This window comes from Leptodactylus fuscus, chromosome 1, assembly GCF_031893055.1.
Source record: "Leptodactylus fuscus isolate aLepFus1 chromosome 1, aLepFus1.hap2, whole genome shotgun sequence".
Classification (NCBI taxonomy): Eukaryota; Metazoa; Chordata; class Amphibia; order Anura; family Leptodactylidae; genus Leptodactylus; species Leptodactylus fuscus.
In genome coordinates, this window is record NC_134265.1 from 66,166,557 (window position 1) to 66,192,561 (window position 26,005).

Below are 26,005 nucleotides of genomic sequence, written 5' to 3' on the forward strand. Positions count from 1 at the left end.
CCCATATATTAAATATTTTACAATTTTTTGCTTCAAAATTTTTTTTCCCTATTTTCCTCCTCTAAAACCTAGGTGCGTCTTATAGTCCAGTGCGTCTTATAGTCCGAAAAATACGGTGTGTGTATATATATATATATATATATATATATATATATATATCCCAGTAAAACTAGGAAAGTCACTAGAAAACTAGGAAAGCCATTGGGAGTCACTTAAGAAAAGCAACGATATACCGTTTCTTAGTGTCAGGAGCACAAATCACATACAACATTACTAAGGAATCAATCAAACATTGATAAAACCTTCTGAAATTCCAAATGTGAAGTATTTCCTGTTAATTATACAAATGTGTGAGTTGAGAGAAAGTGTCATTGCTTGACTTGCCTGGCACACAGAATACCAGATTACCTTTTCTCTGCCTCTGTATAGTTCTTCTGAATGTAATGAAGCTGACCCTCCAAAAAATGGGTATCTGCTAACTCAGGATGCCTCTGTTGGAGTTCTGCAGAGACCTGATACAATAGTTTAAATGATTATAACACACATAACGGGCGAATTACATGATACATGGCATACTCCATTTAGAATCTAAGCAAAACCTGAAGCAGAAACAAAACTTCTAGCTAAGTCACAGTAGACATACACCCAACAAAACAGATCACTCAAGTGAATGGGAAGCAAGAAGCAGTAATGCAGCACTATTAGCTATCAGCTTACTGATGATGGGCTCTCAATTATTACCTATCCTAACAAAACACCTTTAGGTTAGGTTCACATGCAGCGAGTTTGTTGCAGACATTTCCTATATATGTCTCATCCAAAAGCATACATTCTATATAAATAAATGGAACTGATTTCTAGTGGAAGATATGCTACAAATCTGCATTGTATGAATATACCCTTAAAGGGAATGTCCATGACTTTACAATTGATGACCTCTTGTTAGGTGCGAGGAGTATGAGGTGCAGCCATAACTAGTATAGTTCATTGCACTGTGCAGCCCCCAGGGAAGGTACTGCAAGCTCAGTCCCATTCACTTGGTCTTCTGTACAATGAAAGCAAACAAAAAAACTGTTCATATGCTATAATTCAAATGCATAGTGTAAATAGTGACCAAAAAGTAGCAGTCCACATATGCAATCGGTTTAGATACAGGCATACCTTTGATGCGTCTTCTAAGGATCCCTTCTTTAAAAATACCAAGCCTTTTAGTGCAATAAGAACTGGGTCAGCATCCTTATTGGTAATCTATAAATCAAATATGCAAGATTTCTGTTAAAGCCTGCAAACAATTCACATTTACAGAAACCAAACTTTCTATATTATTTGATGCCAGTATTATCTAAAAATACAACACATCGAAGTCGTGGTGTCCATATCCTGGACTGATGCTGGGCTACAGGGGGCATCTCTACAAACAACAAGTGAGTATATGAAGTATATGAGCAACGTACAAGCCCAAGTTTAATTTAAAGGATACCTGTCAGGTGTATTTGGTACACTAAACCACCCGCAGATCTTTATGGAGCAGTTGTTTAGTGCTCTAAACAGTTTTGTCCTAATTCTGTTGGTCGCCACACTGAAAAAACAAAACCTTTATGCTTGCCTAAATATGTCTCCGATGAGACTCAATGGACTTATCTCCAGAGCTCCTGGCACCTGTACATTTGTTCAGTGAAGTATGCTTCAGTTTCACCGCCCATGTGCCGGAGGACTGGCACATGTGTACTGACACCAAGGTGAGTTGCTGTGGCTTCCGGGAATTGTGCAGGTACTGGAAATATAGCAGTAGCGTACACACACGGCTAGAAAAGGGCTACTTGGGACATAAAGTGTGTGGTTTAGAGCCCTAAATAGACCTGACAAGAACCTGCATCATAAAGAAGATGAGACAATCTGAGACAAAGTCACTTATTAAAGGAACACTATGATACATGAGCGATATCAAGAATAAAAGTTGCTGTCACTGTTCGTCAGTCTGCAGCATTTTCTAAACCATCCTAATACATCCTAATCCTGCAGAGTAAACAGGGGTTAATCTTCTGCGGATCAGTTCCATCTCTGGTCCGTGATAGTGAGAGGGTTTGGGACTTAGCAGGAGGAGGCAAGAGGACAGGGCTTAAAAATTTGTCCTACTGCAGACAAAACACTGCAGGGAAGCTCCTAGTGCGGCCCATTGTCAAGCATTTTGAAGGGAGTCTATCATCTCCCCAAAGCATATTCAGCTGCCTCCACCATATTACAGAGAACACTACAGTGATAAATGTACTTATGTTATGTATGTCAGTTGGTGCACGGGGTGAGGGTCTTCAGCCTCCTGGAGCACTGCTTTTGTAACTCAAACACCTACCATCCCCTGCCTGAGCTATTCCATTTAGTGAGAGATCACTCCTCCTACTTGAGCAGCATAGCAGAGTGCTCCTGTACCTGAAAGCCCACTGCCTCATTTACAAAAGACTTCCAAGATCTTCACCTGAACTATGGATTTATGAAAGATAAAAGTTCAGTAACGCTTTAATAGAGATAAATTAATCCGAGCTGAGAGTGTGCAAGTATCATAAGTGGCATAAAAATCCAAACCTCCCACCATACTCATTTGCACCTACATATTGGCCCATGATGCAGGACAATCCATCCGAATATGGAAAAGCAGCGAGGAATGTAAAAGTCTACATCCCACCTACAATAAGAACAAGTTACACAGCCGTTCCATACCTGGCCCAGGATTTTCAATATCTCCTCAGAGTGATCTGCATCTGTGCATTGCAGCAAAGCCTGCGCTTTCAACCTAAGAGCGCGATCCCTCAGTTGTGTGTCTCCATGAGATAAATTATTCTGGGAGAGAAGTTTGATGGCTAAAGGAAGGATAAAATGAATGAATGTGTAAATGTAATAATAAGACATATCAGAGTCCTAATAAATGTTCCTCACCTTGTTCACAGGATAAGGCCGCTTTTTCATGTTTGTGTATTTTCAGTTGAGCTTGTGCAAGAAAGTACCATGCACTAGGACACGAGGTCACCTTCTGGATTCCTGGAGAAGCAATGCATCTTCATCATTGTACATATGCTTATTAATGTAAGTACAAAATAAATAAATAAAAAACTGTAGATTCCGTCGTCTCCTCTCCTTCTACCAAATCAGCTTATGGGACGTTCTTATAAATCTTTACAGTGGTAGAGATACAGTAAAATTGGTCACTGGTACCCATTTTTACTTTCTGCGATGAACAGACCCTCAGCTATGTTTCTTTCTTTGGAAGGTATTTTTACTTGGTCATATCAGCCCTACTCTAGGAATGTTGAGTTTAAGCTGTGCTTACATTGGGGGTCAATTCGCTTCAGTGGTTTTATGTGTATACCATGGGAGATGGCCTCTCTAACCAGCCAATTTATGGGCCCTAGATTGCAGATGACCATGGAGGGAGGGCTTATCACCCTCAGTTGTACCAACACCCCACATCTCTCCCAGCACCTAAGATGACAACCTTCTTTCTCAGGATTGTGCAAGGAGTGAGGGAGGTGGGGGCTACCTTGGAGGGAGGTTTGGGTGGGGTACTAGCCATATGCTAGTGAGACTTGGTCATTCAGAAAGGCCACTCAGCAAAGACTTCGCCAAGAAGCAGCAGAGAGCACTGCCTCTGGCATGTAAAGGACACGCATTGTTTGGACTGATTTAAGGAAGCACCCTGTGGCCTAGGATGAGGCCCAGCGAACCAAACCATCACTCTGTTTGATGTTATATATTTTCTATTCTTTTATCCCATTTTATTTTACATTGTATTTTACTTTTATCTGTATTTGCTTATCCACTGATATATATCTCTGTATATGTTTCTGGCTAGTACCGACCCACTTGGGATAATAAATATATAAAATTTATAAAGCTCGTTTCGTATTATCCTATGAGCCCAGGTACACTCACGGGGCGTGAGTGGAAGGTAAGAAAGGTGGCAGGTGTGCCAAAGTGGCTTTGGTATGGCAAGATCCTTCACTTTCCAATCTTACTCTTTTTCTTGTCAGAACTCTGCTGTGATCATATCCAGCTCACACAGTAGACAGCGAAAGAAAAATGAACTGATCACAGCATTACCATAAAAATACATTGGCCTGTGGTAACATACGCCTTGTTCCATTACTGTACCTGCCTTCATTGAACATAAATGTCCTGTCACTTGGCTTCAATTTTTAAACTGTTACAAGAAAAGCATATTGCAAATCTAATCCAATTTAGCAGAGAGACTGCTTAAATCAGCGCAGAGGCTGCTGTAATCACAGGACTTTATAACACAGCAGGTTCCCTTTAGAAGTACACCAACATCCCGTCATTTCATATTTGAGCAGGACATCAGATTTATTTTACCATTATCAATCTACCCATCTATAGATCTTTCTAGCATGTACTACCCATTAGACACAGTTAGAAAATGATTTGATTACTGACCAATACAATAGATATTGCTCTGATCACACCTATAATATAATAATAGTAATAATATGTGTTAAAAGGGTTGGCCTAAAACTACAGATCTCTGGCAGGAGAATGATGTCAGTGGTCACATGCAGTGAGGACTTCCACCAGAAACAAGCCCCAGGCTCCGCTGGACCAGACAAAACCGGAGTGTGTGACAGGTGAGTATGGGTTTGATTTTTTCATATTTCCTCCCAGAGATATGTAACTCCTGGACAACCCCTATGAATTTACGCTTTTACTATTTTTATATTACTTGACAGGCTTGGAGATGTTATTTTACCTCGGGAAAGGTTTTCTGCTGCTGCGTCATACTTTTTATCATGTAGAGCTTTGACACCTATTCCGATGAGACCAGGACCATTGCTTGGCTCCATATCGACTAGCCTATTGTAAGCCTTGACTGCTTCTTCACTTACGTCCCCTGTAATATATGAACAGTAAAAAAAAGTGTAGATTATTCTCTGATAATGGCATTTTATTAAGCTCAATTGTAACTCATTTGTAAATATACTTTCTAACTTAACCACTTTCTATTTTGGATTCACAGCGTCTCTTAAAGGTATTAGGTCATCAATATCTGATCCAATAAGAAAGGCCATAGAGTGGTCCCTTGACATTCGCGGGTCCAACCTTCGCGGAAAGGCTATACCACAGGTTTTAATATTAATATTAATGGAAGGATACTCCGTTGTTTTTTTGAACACCACGAGTTTTCCCGCGGCCGCTCATCAATATCATCAGAAAAGTTTTGTGTATCTTCTTCAATGGTGAGTACCCATATCATTTCACATACTGTACTGTACATAGACTATTTTGGATATGAACAGTATTGCAGGACATCTCCTAACATGAGATTAAACACCGTATCTCCACTTCACAGAAATTTGACTTTCGCGGGCGGCCTTGGAACATATCCCCTGCGAAAGTCAAGGGACCACTGTATATACCTGATCACATAGTAATCCAACTCTTAACCATTTAGTTCAACACAGAGCCACAGCGAAATGTATCATGCCGTGCCTAGCAAACAATGATGCAGAGCACCATCTGTATGACATTCTATGAAATGTACACATGCAAAACTGAACGGCACTTGTGGACATAGTGCTATCTTTGAACACATATACGTAATGGCAAACAATAAAAGGGAACCTGTGGGATGTTTTTTACACCCTAAACCGCCCATACAAGTAATGACCTATACCATTGGTGCCCTTCACTAAGATTTTTGTTGGTGACAAGTCAAGTTATAAGCTTTTAAAACCTTAGATCCAAACATGCAAATTTAACTTAACTGGTTAAAGGAATTGTCCACTTTCAAACCAATATTAAGAGACAAATGTTATTGTTTCCATAATAAAAAGTTATGGACCATACACTGTCTATCACATGGCCATGGACTGATTTTTATCCACTAGTAGTAAGCAGAATGACTGACTGCCAGCAAATATCTAGAAAACTGTGAGGAATTGATACAGAAAGTATATTGGAAAATTGTATATCCTTTTATTATACAAACAATAATATTTGTCTCTCAATATTGGTCTGAAAGTGGACTACCCCTTTAACTAGTCCTGGGGGCCAGAGAGCAGTTGCATCTAGTCATGCAGCCATAAACAATGGCCTTTAATATCACTAGAGGTGCTACTTTCTACTGAACATGCTACTTTTCTTTATCTACCATGGAGAGGTATACGGTACTCTCTATATATAGTCTTTAATTACGTATTCATTTTTATATTTACATCTGAATAAAGTTTTTTGCAAAAATCATGTGACCTTCATTCTCCAGCATTTTTAAGTTTTACAAAAACATTTATACAAAAGCAAAGACTGAAAATTCAGCAAATCATAAGGTAAAAAAAAACAAACAAAAAAACTGTAAGCCATTGCTATAGATAGATATAGGATTATGCCAAACCATAACTGTGAAATGTTCATGAGGCCCCCAGCAAGAACGTAAAATGCCGTTTTACCAGATATGTAAATGTGGTTTATGAAGGAAGCACAGGGGGCGTTGTCTTCAATCACTGAACACAACCTCGACATCAATACACACGCCTATTCAGTCTTCCTGTTCGGCCCCCAGGACAGTTGAAGATCCACACTGTCCAGCCTGGTGTCATCGAGCGCTGCCGAAATCCTACGCATGGGCAGTATCCTTCTGTAGTCCTTGATGTGTCTAAGTGTACTGCACATGTGCGACCTTAAAATTCCACCCTACACCCAGAAGAGGAGAAGGAGGAGGTTTCAGTGTGAGGGCCGAACTTGCAGGTGGTGCATGCGTAGTCCTGAACTAAAGTAGCGTACTGCGCATAAGTGAGATTTCACCAGTGCTCAGTGATGTCAGACTGGATGATGCAGATCTTTGAATGTCCCAACCCACCCACTCACATTCTGCAAAAAGTGTCAAGCGAGCACAGAACAAGGGCTGAAAAGGTTAATAAATCTCCCTCATTCTCTCCTAGTCCAGTAAGAGTGCGTTCACATTTGCAATCCATTCTTCTCTTCCTACAGTAACGACTAAACATTAAAAGGGATCTGGTGGAATCCCAATTGTCTATAATGGAGTCCATCAAGTATACAATGTTTTCGTTATCACTTCACTGAACAAAAAGAGTCGACATTTTTGTCCACGATTTGTTCATATTTATAGCATAAGATTTCAATGTAGGAAACAGAAAATATATTTTTTTAGTGTTTTTGAATAAAAATAAATACACATAATTATATTATATCACAAACTTGGTTACAGGAATAAACTAGCAGCTGCTGGTAAGCGGCATTTCCCCCTAATATGGATTATCTTCAATTACAGATGCTGCTTATTGTAGTCGGAGATCTCCAAGTAATAGAAGATCAGCTGATTATAATGAAGCATAGATAAACACAGGGAGCTTTTCTGAATGGCTGTTCTGGATACTGTGTTCCCTATGATGAGGAATAAATAGCGGGCTATCATGGGTCCAGCAATGGAGAGGAGGGATAATGATGTACCTTTGTCTCTGGATTCCTTGTAATTACTAATAGAGCTCTATGCTGTGCACCTTGTGCTTCCCGATAAGTAGAGAATAATACGCACCTGCTTTCTCTTTATGTTATTTCATATAACCCCAATTACAAGAACTGCATATCAGCTATATCTATATTGAAAAGCATATGTGTCACCAAAATGGTGAGGCCCCTTCCGTATAGTAATGCACAATACGGCAACCCACTCAAAATGCAATTAAAAAGGATGTCAATCCCCTTTCAGCTAAAGATTACATGCTATGGTCTTTTCTACCCTATTATATGCTCATATAGCCTATTTTTCACCATTCCACCTAATGTGATGCCCCCCTGTGGGTTATTCTATTGTAATATGATGATCCCCATTTAGTCTCCACTTTTTGACTGTGTGCTTTCGTATATGTTTATACTCTATTGATTCTCCATCTTGAAAAATTAATAAAACCTTGAATAATAAAAAAGAGAATTATTAATGCAAAATAAAGTCCCATACATACTCAAGTGTAAGCCGAATTTTTAAGCACAGTTTTTGTGCTGAAAAAGCCCCCCTCGGCTTATACTCGAGTCAAGTAAAAAAAAAAATATTTATTTTTTTTTGGGGGGGGTGTCTATGACCAGCCACAATAGTAATGTATAGAATCTCCCATATAATAGTGAAGAAAAAAAAAGAAGCTTTAAAAAAATATAATAAGAAAATAAAATAAAGTTCTAAATCTCTCCTTTCCCTAGAATACATATAAAAGTAGAAAATTACTGTGAAACACATACACATTAGGTGTCCCTGTGTCTGACAGTGCTCGGTCTACTGAATATAGGGTATCTGCAGTGCTCTTGTTCCATCAGTAAGGGGTTAATAGGAGCACTGCAGATATTCTATATTCAGCCAGGCTGAGTTCCAATTGGGGGAAAAAACCCAGTCCTCAAGCTCAGGGAAGGGGCAGACAGGCAACCAAAACATCCCCTCCCCTTTCCCATCACCCAGCATCTACTGCACCCAAAAACCATTTTAATTTTTGAAATTTTCCAGTATCTGCTACATTTCCCCCCCTAGGCTTATACTCGAGTCAATAAGTTTTCCCAATTTTTTGTGGTAAAATTAGGGGCCTCGGCTTATATTCGAGTTGGCTTATACTCGAGTATATACGGTAGATTCAATCACTCACAGTCCAGAATGAACATGTCATAGAATATACTGCCAAGACTCCATATAGCATATATGCCAAGAGTTCACATATACGCCTATACTTTTTAGTAATTAAAGGGGCTGGTGATATGATTGATGGCCTATCTACTGAAGTCTATGGTGGTCTGCCGGAGTGGAGGATACAATCACCTCGCTAAATAATGGGGGTCAGAGACTAGCCCAAAGGGAAGCGTGACAAAACGAAAATGACACAAATCCACTGTGAAACGAAGAAAGAATTGATAGCACAGTGCGATGGGAATGTGGAGGTAAGTATTGTGAATGTCAATGGATGACAGGAAATTGCCTGTGGGCATGGACAAACCAAATGAGCCCCTTCAGTTCCAGGAATGGACAAAGAGAGCCATTCTTTTTGGGACTGGTGAGCAAGTTGGAATAAAAGCCCTGGAAATACCCTCAAGCGGAGATGAGGATAAAGACGCTCTGTCATTGTAGGTGGTCACTCGAATGGGAGAAAAAAAGCAAAGTGGACAGAAAAAATCTTCATGAGGAAGGGAGTAGAATTCAAAGGAGTAGTCAGTGGAATGTACACAACCAATTGGACCCAGATGTCCAACTTCCTAGTGGAAGGTAGGGGACAGTCAAGGTGAAGCCATTCATCATTTAAGAAATAGTCAAACACCCCCTTGTTTGGAAAGACCAGAGGTGGGCAGCGACTGTGGTGGAAGGAGATGTTCTCTTGAGAAGTAGCATCTGGTTTCTCTGAAATATGTAGGGAATCTCTGACCATATGGATGAGCTCCTGCGTAACACGGATGTAGATGTGTCTAGCTGAGGCTCCGAGTAAGAGGCGAACCTAGGAGGAAAAGGCCATGCAGGGGAGACAACTTTCTGCCTGACAGAAGTGGAGGTGTGAGCAGAGGCCCTATCCGGGGAGTGCCCTAAATAAGGGAGGAGGATAATAACCTGTAGGATTATTTACTGGACCTTTTGCGAGGACGTCTTCTGGAGCTGGAAAGGGGTTGATGAGGGCGGCCTGGAAGATGCTGACTGGGCAGTCTGGGCTCTTTGCAGGAGGACAAGGTGGAATGAGCCCTATGGGGAAACACAGTGAGCCTAGCCTACCAGACCACTGGAAGAATCTACGATCGCTGACTGCTGTAGGAGGCTGCACAGAGAATATTCTCAGGCTCTGTGTCCCACAAGGAAGCTGGAAAAAACCCTGAGGAAACTGCAGAAGCCAGAAGGGCTGTTGAGAAAAAGCAAACTTTCCCAAAAAACAAAACTACAAAAAAAAAACTCTCTGAGAAGAGGAAAGGACCACCTACAAAACTTGGTATTGAGGTACTAGCCCGATCTACCTTGGTGAACCTCACATGTGGTAGTGGAGCTCTTTGACAGAGGGTAGCGTCTGCAGTGGAGGTACGACTAATGTGACATACAGCCTGAAGACCCCCAATGCACCTGAAAATAAAATAAAAACAGTGTAAAGCAGAAGACCTGCTAAAGGTTTGATAATGTATAGACCAGAGGTGGCGCTGACGCATTTGTTATCCCTAGTGTCAGCCTCCTAGTAACCAGGTCTATACCCATAGTGCTGTGTCCCTGATTGAAATAAGCGAGAAAATAGATTTAAAGAACAAGTAGAGATGAGCGAGTACTGTTCGGATCAGCCGATCCGAACAGCACGCACGCATTGAAATGAATGGACGTAGCCGGCACGCGGGGGGTTAAGTGGCCGGCCGGCGTCAAAGCGGAAGTACCAGGTGCTTCCATTCTTTTCTATGCGTGCGTGCTGTTCGGATCGGCTGATCCGAACAGTACTCGCTCATCTCTAAAGAATAGGTTATAAAAAAATTAAAAAAAAGACACCAAAAATTCTCCAAAAATATATTTATCCTAAAAAGTTGATTTAAAGAGGACCTTTTAGCACCTCTAACACGTCCAGCTTTTTACATCAATTAATAAGTGCTGCTTCACTGATTCTGGAACTGTTGGAATTTTTTCCTCTAGCCCCCACCATTCCAGAGCAATCACTGCTGTTAGTTGTGGTGCTTGAAATGCTATTTAGACTCTGTACTGTCAGAAGGGCGGTGTCAGGCAGTAGCAGGGAAGGTATGTGCTCTGTCACTGGCTGCTTCTGATTGCAGCTCTGAATCATGCCCCCTGCCTGACACCACCCATCTGACATTACAGAGCCTAAATAGCACATCAGGCAAAACTACCTGCACTTGTTGCTCAGGAATGGTGGGAACTAGAGAAAAAATTCCAACTGTTCAAAATCATTGGAGCCATGCCTATTACCAGATGCTAAGAGGAATGTGAACCCTCCCTCCTTTACTGAGCTTCTGGCCCACATTAAGGATGTGAGGAGCCCGGAGTTCCTGACTGTTAGCCTGAATAATAGCCTGGATGCCTTTCACTCTATCTGGTCCCCCTGGGACACTTACTGCACGATGCGTGGTCTCTGAGCCTAGATTTTCCCTTCCCTCCCTCCTCGTTCCCTTCCTTCCCTTCTGTCTCTGTGTGTTAGTCTTCCTTCTACCCCTCTCTTCTCTTTTGTTACTCCCTTATTCGATGGTGTACTTTATTGTTCCTTGTGATGGGGGTTAGGCAGTGGAGATACCCCCCTAATTTTTTGTTTTACCATGTGTTTTGTTATAAAAAAAAACTTTCAATAGACATTACAGTTGAAAAAACAAAACAAAAAACAGAGTCTAAGAACTTGAATTGGTAGCGGTGGTCGCATTTTTATGACATGTTCCTTTAAAGTGGTTTTCCCATGAAAGACATTTAAGGTATATCCACAGGATATGTGTGTTACATCAGCAAAGTTAACTTAGACGACAAAGGATTAGAATACTTACCAGACCTGATGTAATGTAAGCTAAGTACTTCCAGGGGATAACATACAGAAGGGTATGAAGTAGCCATGCTGTTACAGATTTCTTTTAATTTTGCCTCCTCATGTGGCAGCTAAAGATATAAAAAAGAAGTGAACAATTCTGAATAGAGTTTTATATTAGATGATCTACATAAAGACAAACATGTAAAGCAGCAAAACTCTCTAATGGAAGACATTCAACAATGCTTTACCAAGCAAGTAAACTATTTGCCAGGCAACGCATCCAACTGACTTCGACCCACCAGAGCGGAATTGGTAGCCAGACTGCATACAGTGATCAGGCTTTAATGTGGAACAGGTAGGTAGTGAAGAAAATCTGCAGCCCCTAGTTTGGTAACCTGGGACTGCCATCTAATCACTTACCCTTGATACAATCCCCTTTTTAAAGCCTCACTCCAGCCAAATATATTATTCTTTAGCCCTGAGGTACAGGGCATACTTATACAAAGTGACCGGATGCATTGTTCCCTTTATTCCCCTCTAAACAGTCCTCGTTGCTGGTCATGTGATCCTCAGACTGCCCTACTAATTCACATAGTAGTCAGAAGTCACTTTTTTCAGTTTAACACTATGAGTGCCTGGACAGTAAGCTCTCATAGACATGACCAGTCGGAAGGGACTCTTCAGAGGCTGAATAAAGTGAATGATGCTCCTGGTGAGCGAGTGCATAATTCATTTTTCATTAATATGCCCTATTCTACAGGACTATAGCATAGTAAATTTGGCAAGAATGAGTTTTTAAGATTCGTGATTAAATTTGTGCCTCCTCATGTGGGCCAGAATAAAAGTGGTCTAAAAATTTTGATATGACTTTCTATGTTTGCCTGATTTATGCATACCCTGTCATTTTTTTTAAAGTTTTCCTGGGTACTCTCTTTCGCTCAGTAATATGAATGATGGAGGTTTCCAGGACTTATAAATTGATGACATCTCCTTCGGATAGGTTATCAATATATGATCAGTGGGGGTCTGACAACCAGGATCCCCACAGATTAGCTATGTGAAGAGGCTGCAGTGAGAGCTGTGGCCACTTCACTGAATACCAAGCACAATATCATACATAATCATACGGGCTGTGCTTGGTATTGGGACTGAGCTGCTGCTGTACTACTGTATATGACCAATGAACGTGAGGGCATTGATGAAGAGAGGAGACTGCAGGGCTTGTAAGACCTGTAACCTCTACAAACAACTGATCTGTGGGAGTCCCATGTGACAGACCACTAATGATCTATCATACAGGAAAGTCATCAACATGTAAGTCCCAGAAAACCCTTTAATTCTTATATATGTTTTATACCAACAAGACAGATTTTTCTGTACTTATCACTGCAGTTGTGAAATGTCTATGTGTAGCTGCATAGTACCTGCGTGTATAGTAAAGGGGAGTTTAGCTACAAGTTATAAAACACAGCAGATTTATTAGTAATGTACTTGTATTCCTGCACAAACTAAGCCAGCCACAAATTGACGTAAGGCTCCATGCAAACAAACGTGCATTGTCAGTGTGCTAGTCGTGTTACTCATGACTAGCACAATGACCGAATATATTGTAATGGTCCCATATACAAACTCTTGTATTATCACACTGTGTATTGGTCTGTGAGCCCGGGGTTCCAAGGTCCTATACCTATCAGTTTTGTGACCCTGGCCCAGTGAAGGATAATAATGAGAATGTGGAGACGCGGATGGCATACATCTATCATCCATTTGACGTTTGTGACGTTCAACCATGTACCCAGCACATGCACATGGTCATGCGAAAATTTATTACATACTGTGAAAAACATAAAGCTGGTTGACTTGAAATTAGTTTATGAGTGAAGAGGAAATTCTAATGCAGAAAACACCAAGTACTGTGTAAATGTTCAGCATTGGGAATCTTTCTATGGATATTGGGCACCTACTAAGTTGTTTAAGCAACACACAACATGGTAATACTGGTATACAGGACACATTATATCAGACTGGGAACATTTTACCTTGGACAAATGATGTATATACTGTTGGCAAAGAGCCTGATGTTCTTCTGCTGGTATCTCCTCCAGACAGGAGAGGGCTTTCTCAAAGGCATTTAATAGCTGTAATAGTAAAAGTATGAAAAGGTATAAAATATGAGAAACTTATAGAATGAAATATGGATAAGAAGCACATTCAGTAAAGTAATAAGTGATAATCCTCTAGAAGTAGAAGTATGTTCATGTGGACACACAACTTTTATATCCAAATACAATTAATAAAAGTATTTCCAGTGTATTTAATTAGTATCTAAAATATTCTTAGATGAGTCAATTGACATTGTTATCACAAAAAAAATCCTCAATTTAAAGGGGTATTGTTGAGGACAACAATTGTCTCCTATCCACTGACCGTTTCCATACGTCCTACAGAGTTGTATTAAAGGTCACATTGAACAAGGCAACTGTCACACCCGATTCTGGAAATTGGTGGGGGTCCTAGAAGTCTGACCCTTATCACAATCTAACATAGTGTTTTATTTTTTGAAATATTACTCATGGTTTAGGCAGGCTGTTCTTGTAGTACTGAAATGGACTTTTTTGCGACAATCTACACTTCAACACAATCAACGCTATCCATAATATAGGGGATGAGTGTTTGACCTCTGGGGGTCTCTAAGCCCCTTGTATGAATGCAGTAGTGCACAATCATAGCCACTACTCTATTCACTTTTATGGGACTGGTAGAAATAGACTACAGCGCTCTAATGAACTAATGCACTAATGAATTCTGAAGTAAAAATATTTTTATAGTTTATGTTTGTTTTACAATAATATCAACCTGCTCAGCTCCTCCATATATCTGTCTATAATATCTGAAGGGAAAGTCTTAGCACTAATTTACCAGTTGCTGTGTCTCGTTGTCTTGGAGTTCTATTTCCTCCCCCAGCAGTTGGGTCATCTTTTTCCAAAGTTGGTAAAGTTCATCTTTTTTCACGTCTTCATCTTCCTTCATCTTGATCAGTTGTTGCCATGTATGTGCAGCCTGCCATGAAAAGTTATTGCAACGCTGTTATAATACTTCACAACAAACTGCAGCATTCAGACACGATGACTTATTCTATGTTCACATCAGCGTTGTCCTATCCATTGGTCTGGTCTGTCGGAGGACCAGAAGAATGGAAAAACAGACAGAGAGGGATCTGGGAAATAACCGACATCAACAGACCTAAAGGGACCCCATTGACTATAATAGGGTTGGTTGGGAATCCATTGTGTTTCCTGAAATCACCGGACAAAAAAATTGGGCTTGTAGGACTTTTTTTTTATCCAGTGATTTCTGATAAATGCTGCATCTCCAGTGCAGATGTGAACATAACCTTACAGATGAAAGAAGAGGCCAGGACACTTGCTAGACCTCTTCATTGTTTGCCATTACACTTTGTGTATTTGGTGATGATTGTTTCTGGTATTCCCACTGACTTGAACTGTACAGGGCTACAGAAGAAGATAAAGCTAGCACTTAATTTATGGTAACAAGACTATAAACTACCATAATATTAAAACTAATATAAGCTCACCTGTACATATTTCTTCTCCTGCTGATACAGCTCTACCAACTTCTTACAGACTTCAAACCACTTTTGCTTGTCAGAACTGGAAGAGCAAGTCACAGATTAAATGGATATGGACAAATATGTAGTGCACTTTATTTAAAAATGTTGTGATTTTCTGCCTGAAAAGCCTCTCTAGATGTCTCCCTTTTAATGAATTTGCTGTTCACTCCCTGTTACTAAGTAAGGTCTGTCCATAGATACATCAGTGACTGAAAAGGGGGGACTGTTCTCTCTTCACATAATGAAGAGAGGGGTGGGGCAGTTTTTCTCCCCACAGCAAACAGCTTTCACTGTGCATAGCAGGCACTGAGAATATTCTAGTTTCTACAATATATGGAGAATGCAAGATGATGTATGTACTTTTATATACTGGTCACTAGCTGATTGTGTTATTGCAGATAGGATATTAGTCACAGACAGTAAGTTTATTCTATTGAGCTAAGATTTCTTTTTTTCCTGTGTCAGGGATGTTTTTGGCTGCATCACGTTCTGTATTCCCAGTCCAATGTCCCTGGATCTCCTTTATCATGTTCCCTTGGTCTTTTCTGAACTATTTTTTCACTATTATACAAGTAAATGTATAGTCATTACTGGCAGAAGAACATAAAAATAAGCTAGTAGTAGTAGTAGTAGTAGTAGTAGTAGTAGTAGTAGCAGCCGCAGCAGTAGTAGTAGTAACAGTAGTAGTAGCAGCAGCGGTAGTAGTAATAGTAACAGTAGTAGTAGCAGCAGCAGTAGTAGTAACAGTAGCAGTAGTAGAGTAACAGTAGTAGTAGCAGCAGCAGTAATAGTAACAACAGTAGTAGTAGGAGTAGCAGCAGTAGTAGTAGTAACAGTAGTAGTAGCAGCAGCAGTAGTAGTAATAGTAACAACAGTAGTAGTAGTAGCAGCAGCAGTAGTAGTAGTAGTAGTAACAGTAGTAGTAGTAGCAGCAGTAGTAGCAGCAGTAGTAGTAGCAGCAGCAGTAGTAATAGTAGCAGCAGTAGTAGTAGTAGTAGTAGTAGCAGCAGTAGTAGTAGTAGTAGTAGCAGCAGTAGTAGTAGTAGTAATAGTAGCAGCAGCAGTAGTAGTAGCAGCAGCAATAGTAATAGTAGCAGCAGTAGTATTAGTAGTAGCAGTAGTAGTAGTAGTTATAGGGAGAGGGGACAGACTGCTCCTTATTGTACATACCTACAGACTTAGACAGAAATATAAAATGTGATGCAGCCATAATGGGGCTATTAGCAGCAGGACACCATGTATGAAGGCTTATACAGCCAGAGAACCAACTGCCCAGCATGACCCTGCAGATATTTAAATTTTTCATGGAAACAGGTATCATTTAAATGTCACTTTGTACTAAATGTCCTCTATTTCAAGGAAAGAAGAAATATATGCATTTAGTCATCACCACATACTGAGCGAGACAGAACAGAAAATAAGGCAAGAGCTTTTACAATCATTACATAGAAATATGACAGACAGAAATAATCTGCTGCATGCTTACAGAGTTCTGCTCATAACTGCTTATGTACCTAAAGGTCAATCTATAAAAGAGTGAAAAAAAGTGAATCCTCACTATAAAGGATAATGACTGAGATGATTCTTTATTACAGGGACTGGTATTTCATGACTAGTATGTACTTTGTATTGCTAAATATGGACAGAAAATTTCAAATTCTCTGACACATCAGGCACAAATTGCACCAAAAAAAGGTCTATAAGACAAGCTAAATATTGTGCACAAAGCAAGTTAAAGAGGATCTTTCATGTCCTCTAACACAGAGATCTCCAACGACCAGGCTGCGGACAAGTACTGGACCGTTTATCACTTTGTACTGGATTGGCCCAGTCATTGGGGTTCTCTGTCTGGCTACTAGGTGTCGCTGAAGCTCCTATGCAGCGTGTAATACATAGCACAGAAGCATCAGAAGACACCTGGTACAGAACCTGTTTTAGAGAGTGATTTGCTGGTGTAGCCTACACTAGCAGATCGCTTTCCATTTACCTAGTAGTAATGCAGCTGCCGGGATCTGTTCTGACACACATAATGTGTGCATATTCTATGTTACTGCCCAAATCTTCACTTTAGTGCCGCTGGGGCCAGGGAACAGAATAGAAGATGCACACACATCCTGCGTGTAAGAACAGATCCCTGGAGAGCTGCATTAGTGACCAGGCAAGTATAATTGAATTATGTTTACAGTATGTGGTGGGACGATTATAGTGACCCCTCACACACAGTTAATAACACTAACTTTAATAGTGCCCTATTACAGTTATAGTACTACCGCCAGTTAATAACAGCCCCCTCCACACAATTAATGTTATGAACTGGGAAGGAGGGACACAATAGCTGTAATAGTGCCCTAATACTGCCTCCCCCCTCCCAGTTAATGGCCCCCACAAGCACAGGTAATATTGACTGTGGGGAGGGCACTATCGGGGCACTATTACAGTTATAGTGCTCCCCCAGGAGCTAATAACAGTCCCCACACAGGTACTGTTATTAACTGGGGGGCACTATTACTGTAATAGTGCCCACCACATGTTATGGCCCTCATCCCCACAGGTAATGAGGCACTATTATAGTAATAGTGCCCCCCAGTTAATAGCATTACCTGTGTGTGTGTGTGTGGGGGGGCTGTAATTAACTGTTATAGTAACCCCAATAGTGCCTGCATGTAGTCGAGGAGGGATTCTGTGGAGTTGTACAAAAGGGGACCAATTATTGTGGGTGGGGCAACGACAGAGGATGGAAAGCTTGTGTGCACAGATATATTGTGAGTAAGGCCTGGTAATCCATTCGGGAAGTCTGCATGGGGACCCCCCCAAATGGACTATCAAACGCATTGGCAAGAGGTATGCAGTGAAATCACATGGACCCCATTGACTATAATGAGGTCCATGTGCTTTGCAAACGGTCTCCACATGGAACATGCGGACAGAAAAGTAGTTCACAATCTACTTTCCTGTCCGCATAACTCGTGCGGAGACCATGCGGAAAGAACACGGACCCCATTATAATCTATGGGTTCCGTGTGCTTTCACTGCACACCGCTTGCCAATGTATTCGGTAGTCCGTTCCGGAGGAAGGGTCCCCATGCGGACTCCCCAAATGGATTATCAACACAGATGTGAACGAGGCCTAAGTCTTTGCCACAGATGACCAGGGAGGCCAGAGCTGAGCTTTTGCACCAGATCCTGTAAGTCTTTAGATATTGCCCCTATCTATGCACCCTCCACTTTATCGGTTACACTGCTTTTTGAGAGTGTTGAAGAAGCAATGCAAAATTATGACAACCTACCTTTTGTAAAGTTCTAACAATTTTTCATATATATTTGGCAAATCCTCTTTAAAATCTTTTTGGTTGATCTTTTCATATAGGTTTACCAACCCCTACAATAAGAAAAGACACGAAAACAATACAGAAAATATATTAAACAGGTCCTCTATCTCACAAGTTTTCAACCTATGGTATGTGTAACCCAGGAAATACATCACCTTGCACCCAGGGGGCACTAATACTGCACTCAAGCTCTTATAATAGGCAGATCAGTATATGTTCATAACTCCAGGAGGGCTTTAATAAAATGTGTTAAAGTGGGGACAGCTAGGTTTAGGAAATGAAGATGAAAAATATGGTTAATTGTGATCTTTATGCTAAGCCTCTTTGTACCTTCACTACTGAAGACCTGAGTAATAATGTAACAGTTACACTTCTCATCCAACAGGGAAGAGATTCCTCTCTGCAGGCTGTGAAACGTATTCTTCACTGGATTATACTTACAAGTGTATAACATAAGTTTGGTTCGCTGGTACAAGTCAGGCAATAACATATAAGGAAAGATTTATTAAAACTGGCGTTACCTACGCCATTCTTGATTTCCCGAGTAAGGCCCAGTTCATATCTGTATTCGGTATTCCGTTCGGAGAGTCTGCTTGGGGAACCCCAAATGGAAACCTATACGCATTAAAAAGCGGTTAGCTAAGAAACCACTCAGAACCAATAGACTATAACGTGTGTTTTTCGCACGGTGTCTGCGCGAATCATGCAGAGACAAAAGTACTGCAAGATGCACTTTTCTCTCCACGTTTCGTGTGGAAACCACATGGACCCCATTATATTCTATGGGGTCCATGAGGTTTCTTAGCTAAACGCTATTTATTGCGTATAGGTTTCCATTCATGGGCTCCCCAAGTGGATTCCCCAAATGGAATACTGAACGCAGATGTGAACCGAGCCTAAGATGCGCCTAATTTATTAAGCGGAATAGGCACATTTCCTGCCCTCCATGCACCAGAATCTGAAATCTACACCAACTAGAACATGACATAATATGAGCTATAATTTAGTTTGTTCCCAGGGTAAGCTAAAGTAAATCTACTATACTATTAGATCCTACCCCCCACACCACCACTTTTTGGAAGCATGACGTGGGGGGCAAATAAGCTGAAAGACACCTACTAGACTCTTAATTCCAGAATGAGCAGACATTAAAGTGACAAGTTATTCCAGAACTTTTCTAAGATTCCCTCTATAACCAATGCCATACTGTACCTGCCAGGCCAACAACTGTTCTGGCTCAATCTCTGCAGCCTTCTTGTAGGCAGCCTGGGCCTGGTCTGGCTGCTCCAGCTCCGAAGCTGCCAATCCTATGAAAACCCAGGCATTGTAGTTATTTTTCTCCAGCTTCAGCACGGCCTATATATGGAACAAAGTCAAATGAAAATGCATAACATATTTGTAAATGTATTACCTGTAAAAACAGTTTACAGCCAAATGGCCTGCAGACATAATTTGAGTGATCTGCTGGGCAAAAACAGATAATATGAAAATACTACAAATACTTGTAAGGGCCAATTCACACGGAGTTAACAGGCGCGCATTCTGGCACATATACACGTGTCAGAATGTGAGCGCTCAAAACAAACTCACATTCATTTCAATGGGTCGATATGGGCGTATAACGCGTGTAATTTTGCACATGTAATTTTGAGGCTGCAAAATTACACGCGTTATACGCCCGTAACGACTCATTGAAACGAATATGATTCTGTTTTGAGCGATCACATTCTGACACGTCTATACGTGCCAGAATTCGCGCCCGTTAACTCCGTGTGAACTGGCCCTAAGAATGATCTTTGTGCTAAAGGGTGTGCTTCCTAGACCTACATTTTAAGGAATTCATATTTCTGCAATTTTCTAAAGCAGAATATTATCTACAGTCGCACCAAATATAGAACTGACTTTAAATGGTTATTCTGGTCCCACCAGGACCATTCACAGGAGAGGGGGTAACTGACATTGGTGGGAATCCAACTGCTGGGCTCGCACCAGTCAGGAGATTATTGGTGCTATGCACCCCAGTTTGAATAGAAATGTGACTCCACTCTATTGATTTCAAAGGAGCAGGCAGAGATAGCAGAGAGTTTTACTTTAGCTATCCCCAGCGGTTCCACCAAAAAAATGGGCTATAAATATGTACAAAACTGGTTTTTAAAATCCCTTCTTTCTTTTGATTGGCAGGGGTCAGACCCCCTTTGATCAGCAAGGTACCTCTTACTCTGTGGATAGGGGTTACCATGTTCTAATGGTAATATTCCTTTAATGCTCAGTGTATATATTGAAATAAAGACCCTTTATGTGTATTGAGAAAAAGAATGATTAGAAGGTGTCCGTCAGGTAACTTATACCCATGGACTCTCAGCATTCAGTAGGAGACTTAGAAACCTATAGACCTATAGCTTTATAGCCATTTGTAGTGTTTCTTTCAGAGAATGTCAACTTCTAATACATTATGTTCCAATGTCCAGCGTATACTTTTACCTAGTTTCAGCCCAGACTATGAAACTGCATATATGCCAGATCCATCATTACTACATGCGAAAGTGATGGCAGAGCAGCATGAAGTGATCTAATCATGGATGCCCAGTATGTCTTTTTCCTGACCTAGACATTTAATGCAAACACCACTGACATTAGCAAAGGCTGGTACTGTTAATAAAGGTCATGGAAGAGGCGTTGTACAGAGTATACCAGCGAAACACATAACACTTGCCAGGACTGAGACCAACTTAGTTTGCATATCAAACTAAACTATGTTTAGCATTAAAGGGATATTCCCACAGACAAAACGGACCATTTATCCAGATGATATTTGGCCACCACTTTTCTGGGAGGAGTTAATAGAATGATGAACGAGCAGGCACGCCACCGCTCCATTCAATAACAGACTCAGGGACTCCCGTTCTCATAGTCAGTGGGGTTTGCAGACAGGCAGTGACAATGTAACATCTCATACCTTACAGTGCTTCAGTGCTTCTTTATATTCCTTATTCCGGATTGCATCTCTAGCACTCTTCAATGCAGTCTTCACTTCTTTACTTGACATGTTGACTACTGCTATGCAGAGGAACAAGGATTTTATATTTATATCAAAGTAATATCTGACCAATTTACACAAAAAAATCCAATGCCACAACTTCTTGAGATCCAGCAATTTAAAATGGACTATTTCTGTCCTCTGACATTGATAAAGTTATATACGACTAGAAAGCTGACAGTGCACCGAATTCAGCACAGTGTTTGCACTGTTTGCAGAGATATCGGTACTGTTAGTTTTGGAACTGATATCACTGCATTGTCATTGCTGGGCTATGAGGAACGCCCGACCCCTGACAGTACAAGGTTATGAAAGTTTAAAGGGATTCTACCATTAAAAAACTTTTTTCTGTGGCTAACACATCGGAATAGCCTTTAGAAAGGCTATTCGTCTCCTACCTTTAGATGGGATCTCCGCCGCGCCGTTCCTTAGTAATACCGTTTTTTACCGGTATGTAAATTAGTTCTCTGGCAGTGATGGACGGCGAGCCCCAGCGCTGAAAATGCGATGAGGGCATCCCCACCGCTGCCCGAGAACAGGATCCTGCGCAGCCTCTATCTTCTGCTGGCTCCTCCCCTTCTTTCTTCAGCAGCGTCCCTCTGTCGGCTCTTACACTAGTACAGCCGACAGCGCATGCGAGGCCTAGTTCCGAGGCCACAATTGCGAGCATGCATAGTCGGCTCTACTAGTCACAGCCCAGTGATGATCAGCCTCTGCGCTGATATCAGTGCCGAAACTAACAGTGCCGGTATCTCTAAAATCCAGGAACATACTGGCAAAGCTGTGCCCTGAATTCAGCTTTTTAGTGGTATATAACACTGCCAATGTCAGAGGACATTAAAGGGGCTCTTCAAGAGGGTATCACATGTGGCAGATTTGTTACATACATATCTGCAACTGTGTCATTCATCTACAAGGTGCTTGCAGAAATTCATGGACAACACAAGATTATTTGGATGAATGGGGGTGATTTCCAGTTCATACATTTCTGCTACAGTTTGGCCATGTGTGAGTGTACCATAAGGATGGGGACATAGACTGGGAAAGAACACACAAACAGGCTACAAAAATGAGAGGCAGAATCTGACTGGTTGCCATGGGCAAGAGTGGTGATGTTTCTGGGGCAAAAAAAATAAAGACCCTTTTTTTCTTATCCTGGACAAAGCTTAACTCTCGAGATGACACTGCCCTGGCTCGGACTCCTTCATAAATGGCTGACAACCATGGTCAGTCAGAGAAAGTAACAATCCTCAGATTCATGAAAAAAAATCTCCAAAAAACCTAGCCGCCGAATACGTATAAATGCAAATATGTAACAAATTATACTTCTAATTAATTATGAAATATTAATAAGGAACTCTCGATCTGGCACTGTTTTATGGGGTACTCTATGGTTCCCATTGTTTTATGGAGATACTTTGTGGTTGGTACTGTTCCAGGGTGACACTCTGGCTGGCACTATTTAATAGGACACTCTAGCACTGTTTCATGGGTACTGAATTATGGGCCAAAAAACAAAAACAGGAAGATGTGTGATGGTATCACCTCCTAAAGGTCCTTTCAACTAATCAGTGCCAAAATAAATAAATAAAGAACAATAAGTGCTCGTATTTTATTAAAGGTACGTAACCTATTGTGATTAAAACACTAAGTAAATTAAAAAATACGCTATTGCAGTGCCTGCTACTAACAATTGTTCATGGGTTTACAGCTTGGTGGCCAATGCTAATGGATTTAGGAGTTCATATAATGTGTCCATTCATTTTATCTTTTACATATCTCCTCCTTCAAACCCACATTGTTCGTCTTTAACACCTTGCTCCCCTGCAGGGATTAGTGAGATAAACTAGGGTGCAAACACTCAGTATCTGTTCACACCCATCTAATCCCTCTGTTTGTGCGTTCATCTAAAAATGTCCTGCTATATTCAAAGCAGGACTTAACTTATACACCTAATCTGGTGGCTAGGATCGTGCCAACTGATCTGGGGATCAATAACCCTTTTGAATATGCCCAGACGAGGATATAAGGTAACCACACTCCATCTGATTCATGGGTTAGTATATTCCCTCACTAACAGTTGCACTGCAGGAACTTGAGTCAAATATCACCAGTCAATTGTAACTAGTCTCCTGTTGTTATCTGCCTGCTTATTCAAAGACCCTGCCATCCTTCAAGTATAAAATAACTTTTCCCTGTCATATCCCCTCTTGCCCTACATGTTTCGCCATTAAATATAGCTCTTCAGGGGCTCCAGATATACGGGTTCATTAGGGACAAATAGATGGAGCAGACAGCAGATGGCCACCGTCTAGTGTAATCCGCCCGCTGTCTGTGTCGGTGCCTGTGTGACCGTTAGTAGCAGGCGCTGGAATAGCGTATTTTTTAATTTACTTAGTGTTTTAATCACAATAGGTTACGTACCTTTAATAAAATACGAGCACTTATTGTTCTTTATTTATTTATTTTGGTACTGAATTATGGGAAAGATAAGATTGGTCTTGTTTTTGGTGGAACTCTCAGGCTGTTAGTTTTACGTCAGTATTCTCTGGTTGGTACAGGTAATTGGGGCACTTTGAGAATGGAACTGCACTGGTCTGCGTAAGTAAACTCAGGCTGGCGCTATTTTTCCAGGGCACTCAATGGTTGCTACTGTTTTATAGTTATACACTTTGGCTGGCATTGGTTTATGAGGACCTCCGCAGGCTGGCAATTTCACAAGTAAAATATTATGGGGGCACTTTTAAGAAGGTTCTGTGTTGCAGGCCTTCTTGGAACTGGTTTATGGGGGAACTCTCATGCTATAAAAGGATTAAGTGAACACTTTCGGGCTGGCACCATTTTATAGGGACACTTGGCTGGCATTGTCTAATGGGGCACTTTTGTGTGGCACTGGGTTATCAGAGAATTCTTTCTGCAGCACTGGGTTCTGGGTGCACTCCCGGGCTGGCTCTAGTTTAGGCGGACACTTTGGCTAGCACTGTGCTATGGGGGCACTCAGGCTGGCACTGGTTTAGGCGGACACTTTGGCTGACACTGTGCTATGGGGGCACTCTCAGGCTGGCACTGGTTGGGGGGCACTTTGGCTGGCACTGGTTTAGGCGGACACTTTGGTTAGCACTGTGCTATGGGAGCACTTTCAGGCTGACACTGGTTGGGGGCACTTTGGCTGACACTGTGTTATGGGGGCACTCTTTGCACAGTACCGGTGACTGGGCTACACTTTCAGGCTGACACTAGCTTCTAGTTTTCTGGCTGGCACTGTGCCACAGGAGCTGTCATTTGGTGGGTGTTGCCCAGTACTTGAGGGAGGAGTCTATTAGAAAATAAATATTCTTGCATATCTGAAAGTAAAGTTGCGTCAGGCACGGTAATGATACAACTACAGGGACAGCAGGTGAATGACATCAGGCACTAAGGCAGTCAGACAGACGACCATAGCCAATATCTATGACTACAGACCGCTGTCCCTATACCTGTCGCTCAGCTAGTAGTCACCGCTTACACATATATCCCGCACATACAGCGCTATAGGTTACCACTGGCCACGTACACACTGCACTCACATCACAAGCGGCACCGCAGATGTTACATCCAAGTAGGCTCAAGGACCTTTGATGACGTATGACCACGTGACCAATTACAGGCGGCCTGCATGAGCTTACACAGCTAAAGGACCTTTCAGATGGTTGATCATGTGATCAGTCACGTGTGTAGGCGGACTCAATGTCTGACTATAGAGTCGGCACAGATGGCGTCATGTCGCTAGCGGAAAAAGACTGCCGTTTTTCTGGCGGATTTTGAGCCGCCTGCAAAAACCTCCTTGAACTGAGGAGGGGGAGGGGAGGTGCTCCTGCATGTGGAGGAGCCTGGGATGTAATCTGATCAATATAGGTCAGCTAGAGTTATTACAAGTAGGTCTGCCCTATAGAGCAGGGATAGGGAACCTTCGACTCTCCAGCTGCTGTGAAACTACAACTCCCATCATGCTCCATTCACTTCCACTGGAGTTCCAAGAACAACAGAGCAAGTATGCATGCTGGGAGTTGTAGTTTTGCAACAGCGGGAGAGCCGTACGTTCCCTACCCCTGCTATAGCGCCTGTATTGTGGTCAGTTCACTGCAGATGAGGCTAAAATAAAGTTATTATACAGAGAATGTTCTGTTGTCTGTGGATTTATTAAAGAGAACCTTTAACCCATTCCCACCACAGCAATTTTTCAATTTCTGTTTTTTGTTCTCCGCCTTGCTAAAGCCATAACCAGCGGCGTAACTACCCGGGAAGCAGCGGCAGTCGCTGCTACAGAGCCCGGGACATTAGGGGGCCCGGTGACGGATGCTCCCGCTGCTTTTTTTTTTTTTTTTTTTTTTGTATATAGGCTGTTACCAGACGGAAAGGGGCTTATTTACTTACCAATCTTGGCTCCTGCTCACAACCACTGTCCCTTCTTCTGCAGAGGCCACTGTGAGCAGTAGCTGGGATTGGTAAGTCACATTGCGGGCCCCACAAACACTATTATTATACTCAGGGT

At 41.6% G+C, this 26,005-nt stretch overlaps 1 protein-coding gene across 2 annotated transcripts in view; it reads right to left on the bottom strand.

Annotated features, from left to right (window-relative positions):
* SKIC3 (SKI3 subunit of superkiller complex) overlaps positions 1–25,106 on the bottom strand; it is a 105,657-nt gene extending 80,551 nt beyond the window's left edge. Inside the window, exons 1-13 of one of the 2 annotated variants that reach the window (XM_075271561.1) lie at positions 25,041–25,106; positions 21,394–21,494; positions 19,650–19,793; positions 18,396–18,487; positions 15,073–15,148; positions 14,397–14,537; positions 13,517–13,615; positions 11,497–11,605; positions 4,754–4,894; positions 2,932–3,033; positions 2,716–2,855; positions 1,162–1,248; positions 409–512 (exon numbers count right to left, since the gene is read on the bottom strand). In XM_075271561.1, the coding sequence (XP_075127662.1) occupies positions 409–512; positions 1,162–1,248; positions 2,716–2,855; positions 2,932–3,033; positions 4,754–4,894; positions 11,497–11,605; positions 13,517–13,615; positions 14,397–14,537; positions 15,073–15,148; positions 18,396–18,487; positions 19,650–19,793; positions 21,394–21,483 (1,325 nt within the window). In that variant the 5' untranslated portion in view covers positions 21,484–21,494; positions 25,041–25,106. The remainder of the gene's footprint in view (positions 1–408; positions 513–1,161; positions 1,249–2,715; positions 2,856–2,931; positions 3,034–4,753; positions 4,895–11,496; positions 11,606–13,516; positions 13,616–14,396; positions 14,538–15,072; positions 15,149–18,395; positions 18,488–19,649; positions 19,794–21,393; positions 21,495–25,040) is intronic. The other variant, XM_075271571.1, reaches the window with a different exon arrangement.
* Positions 25,107–26,005: the final 899 nt, after the last annotated feature.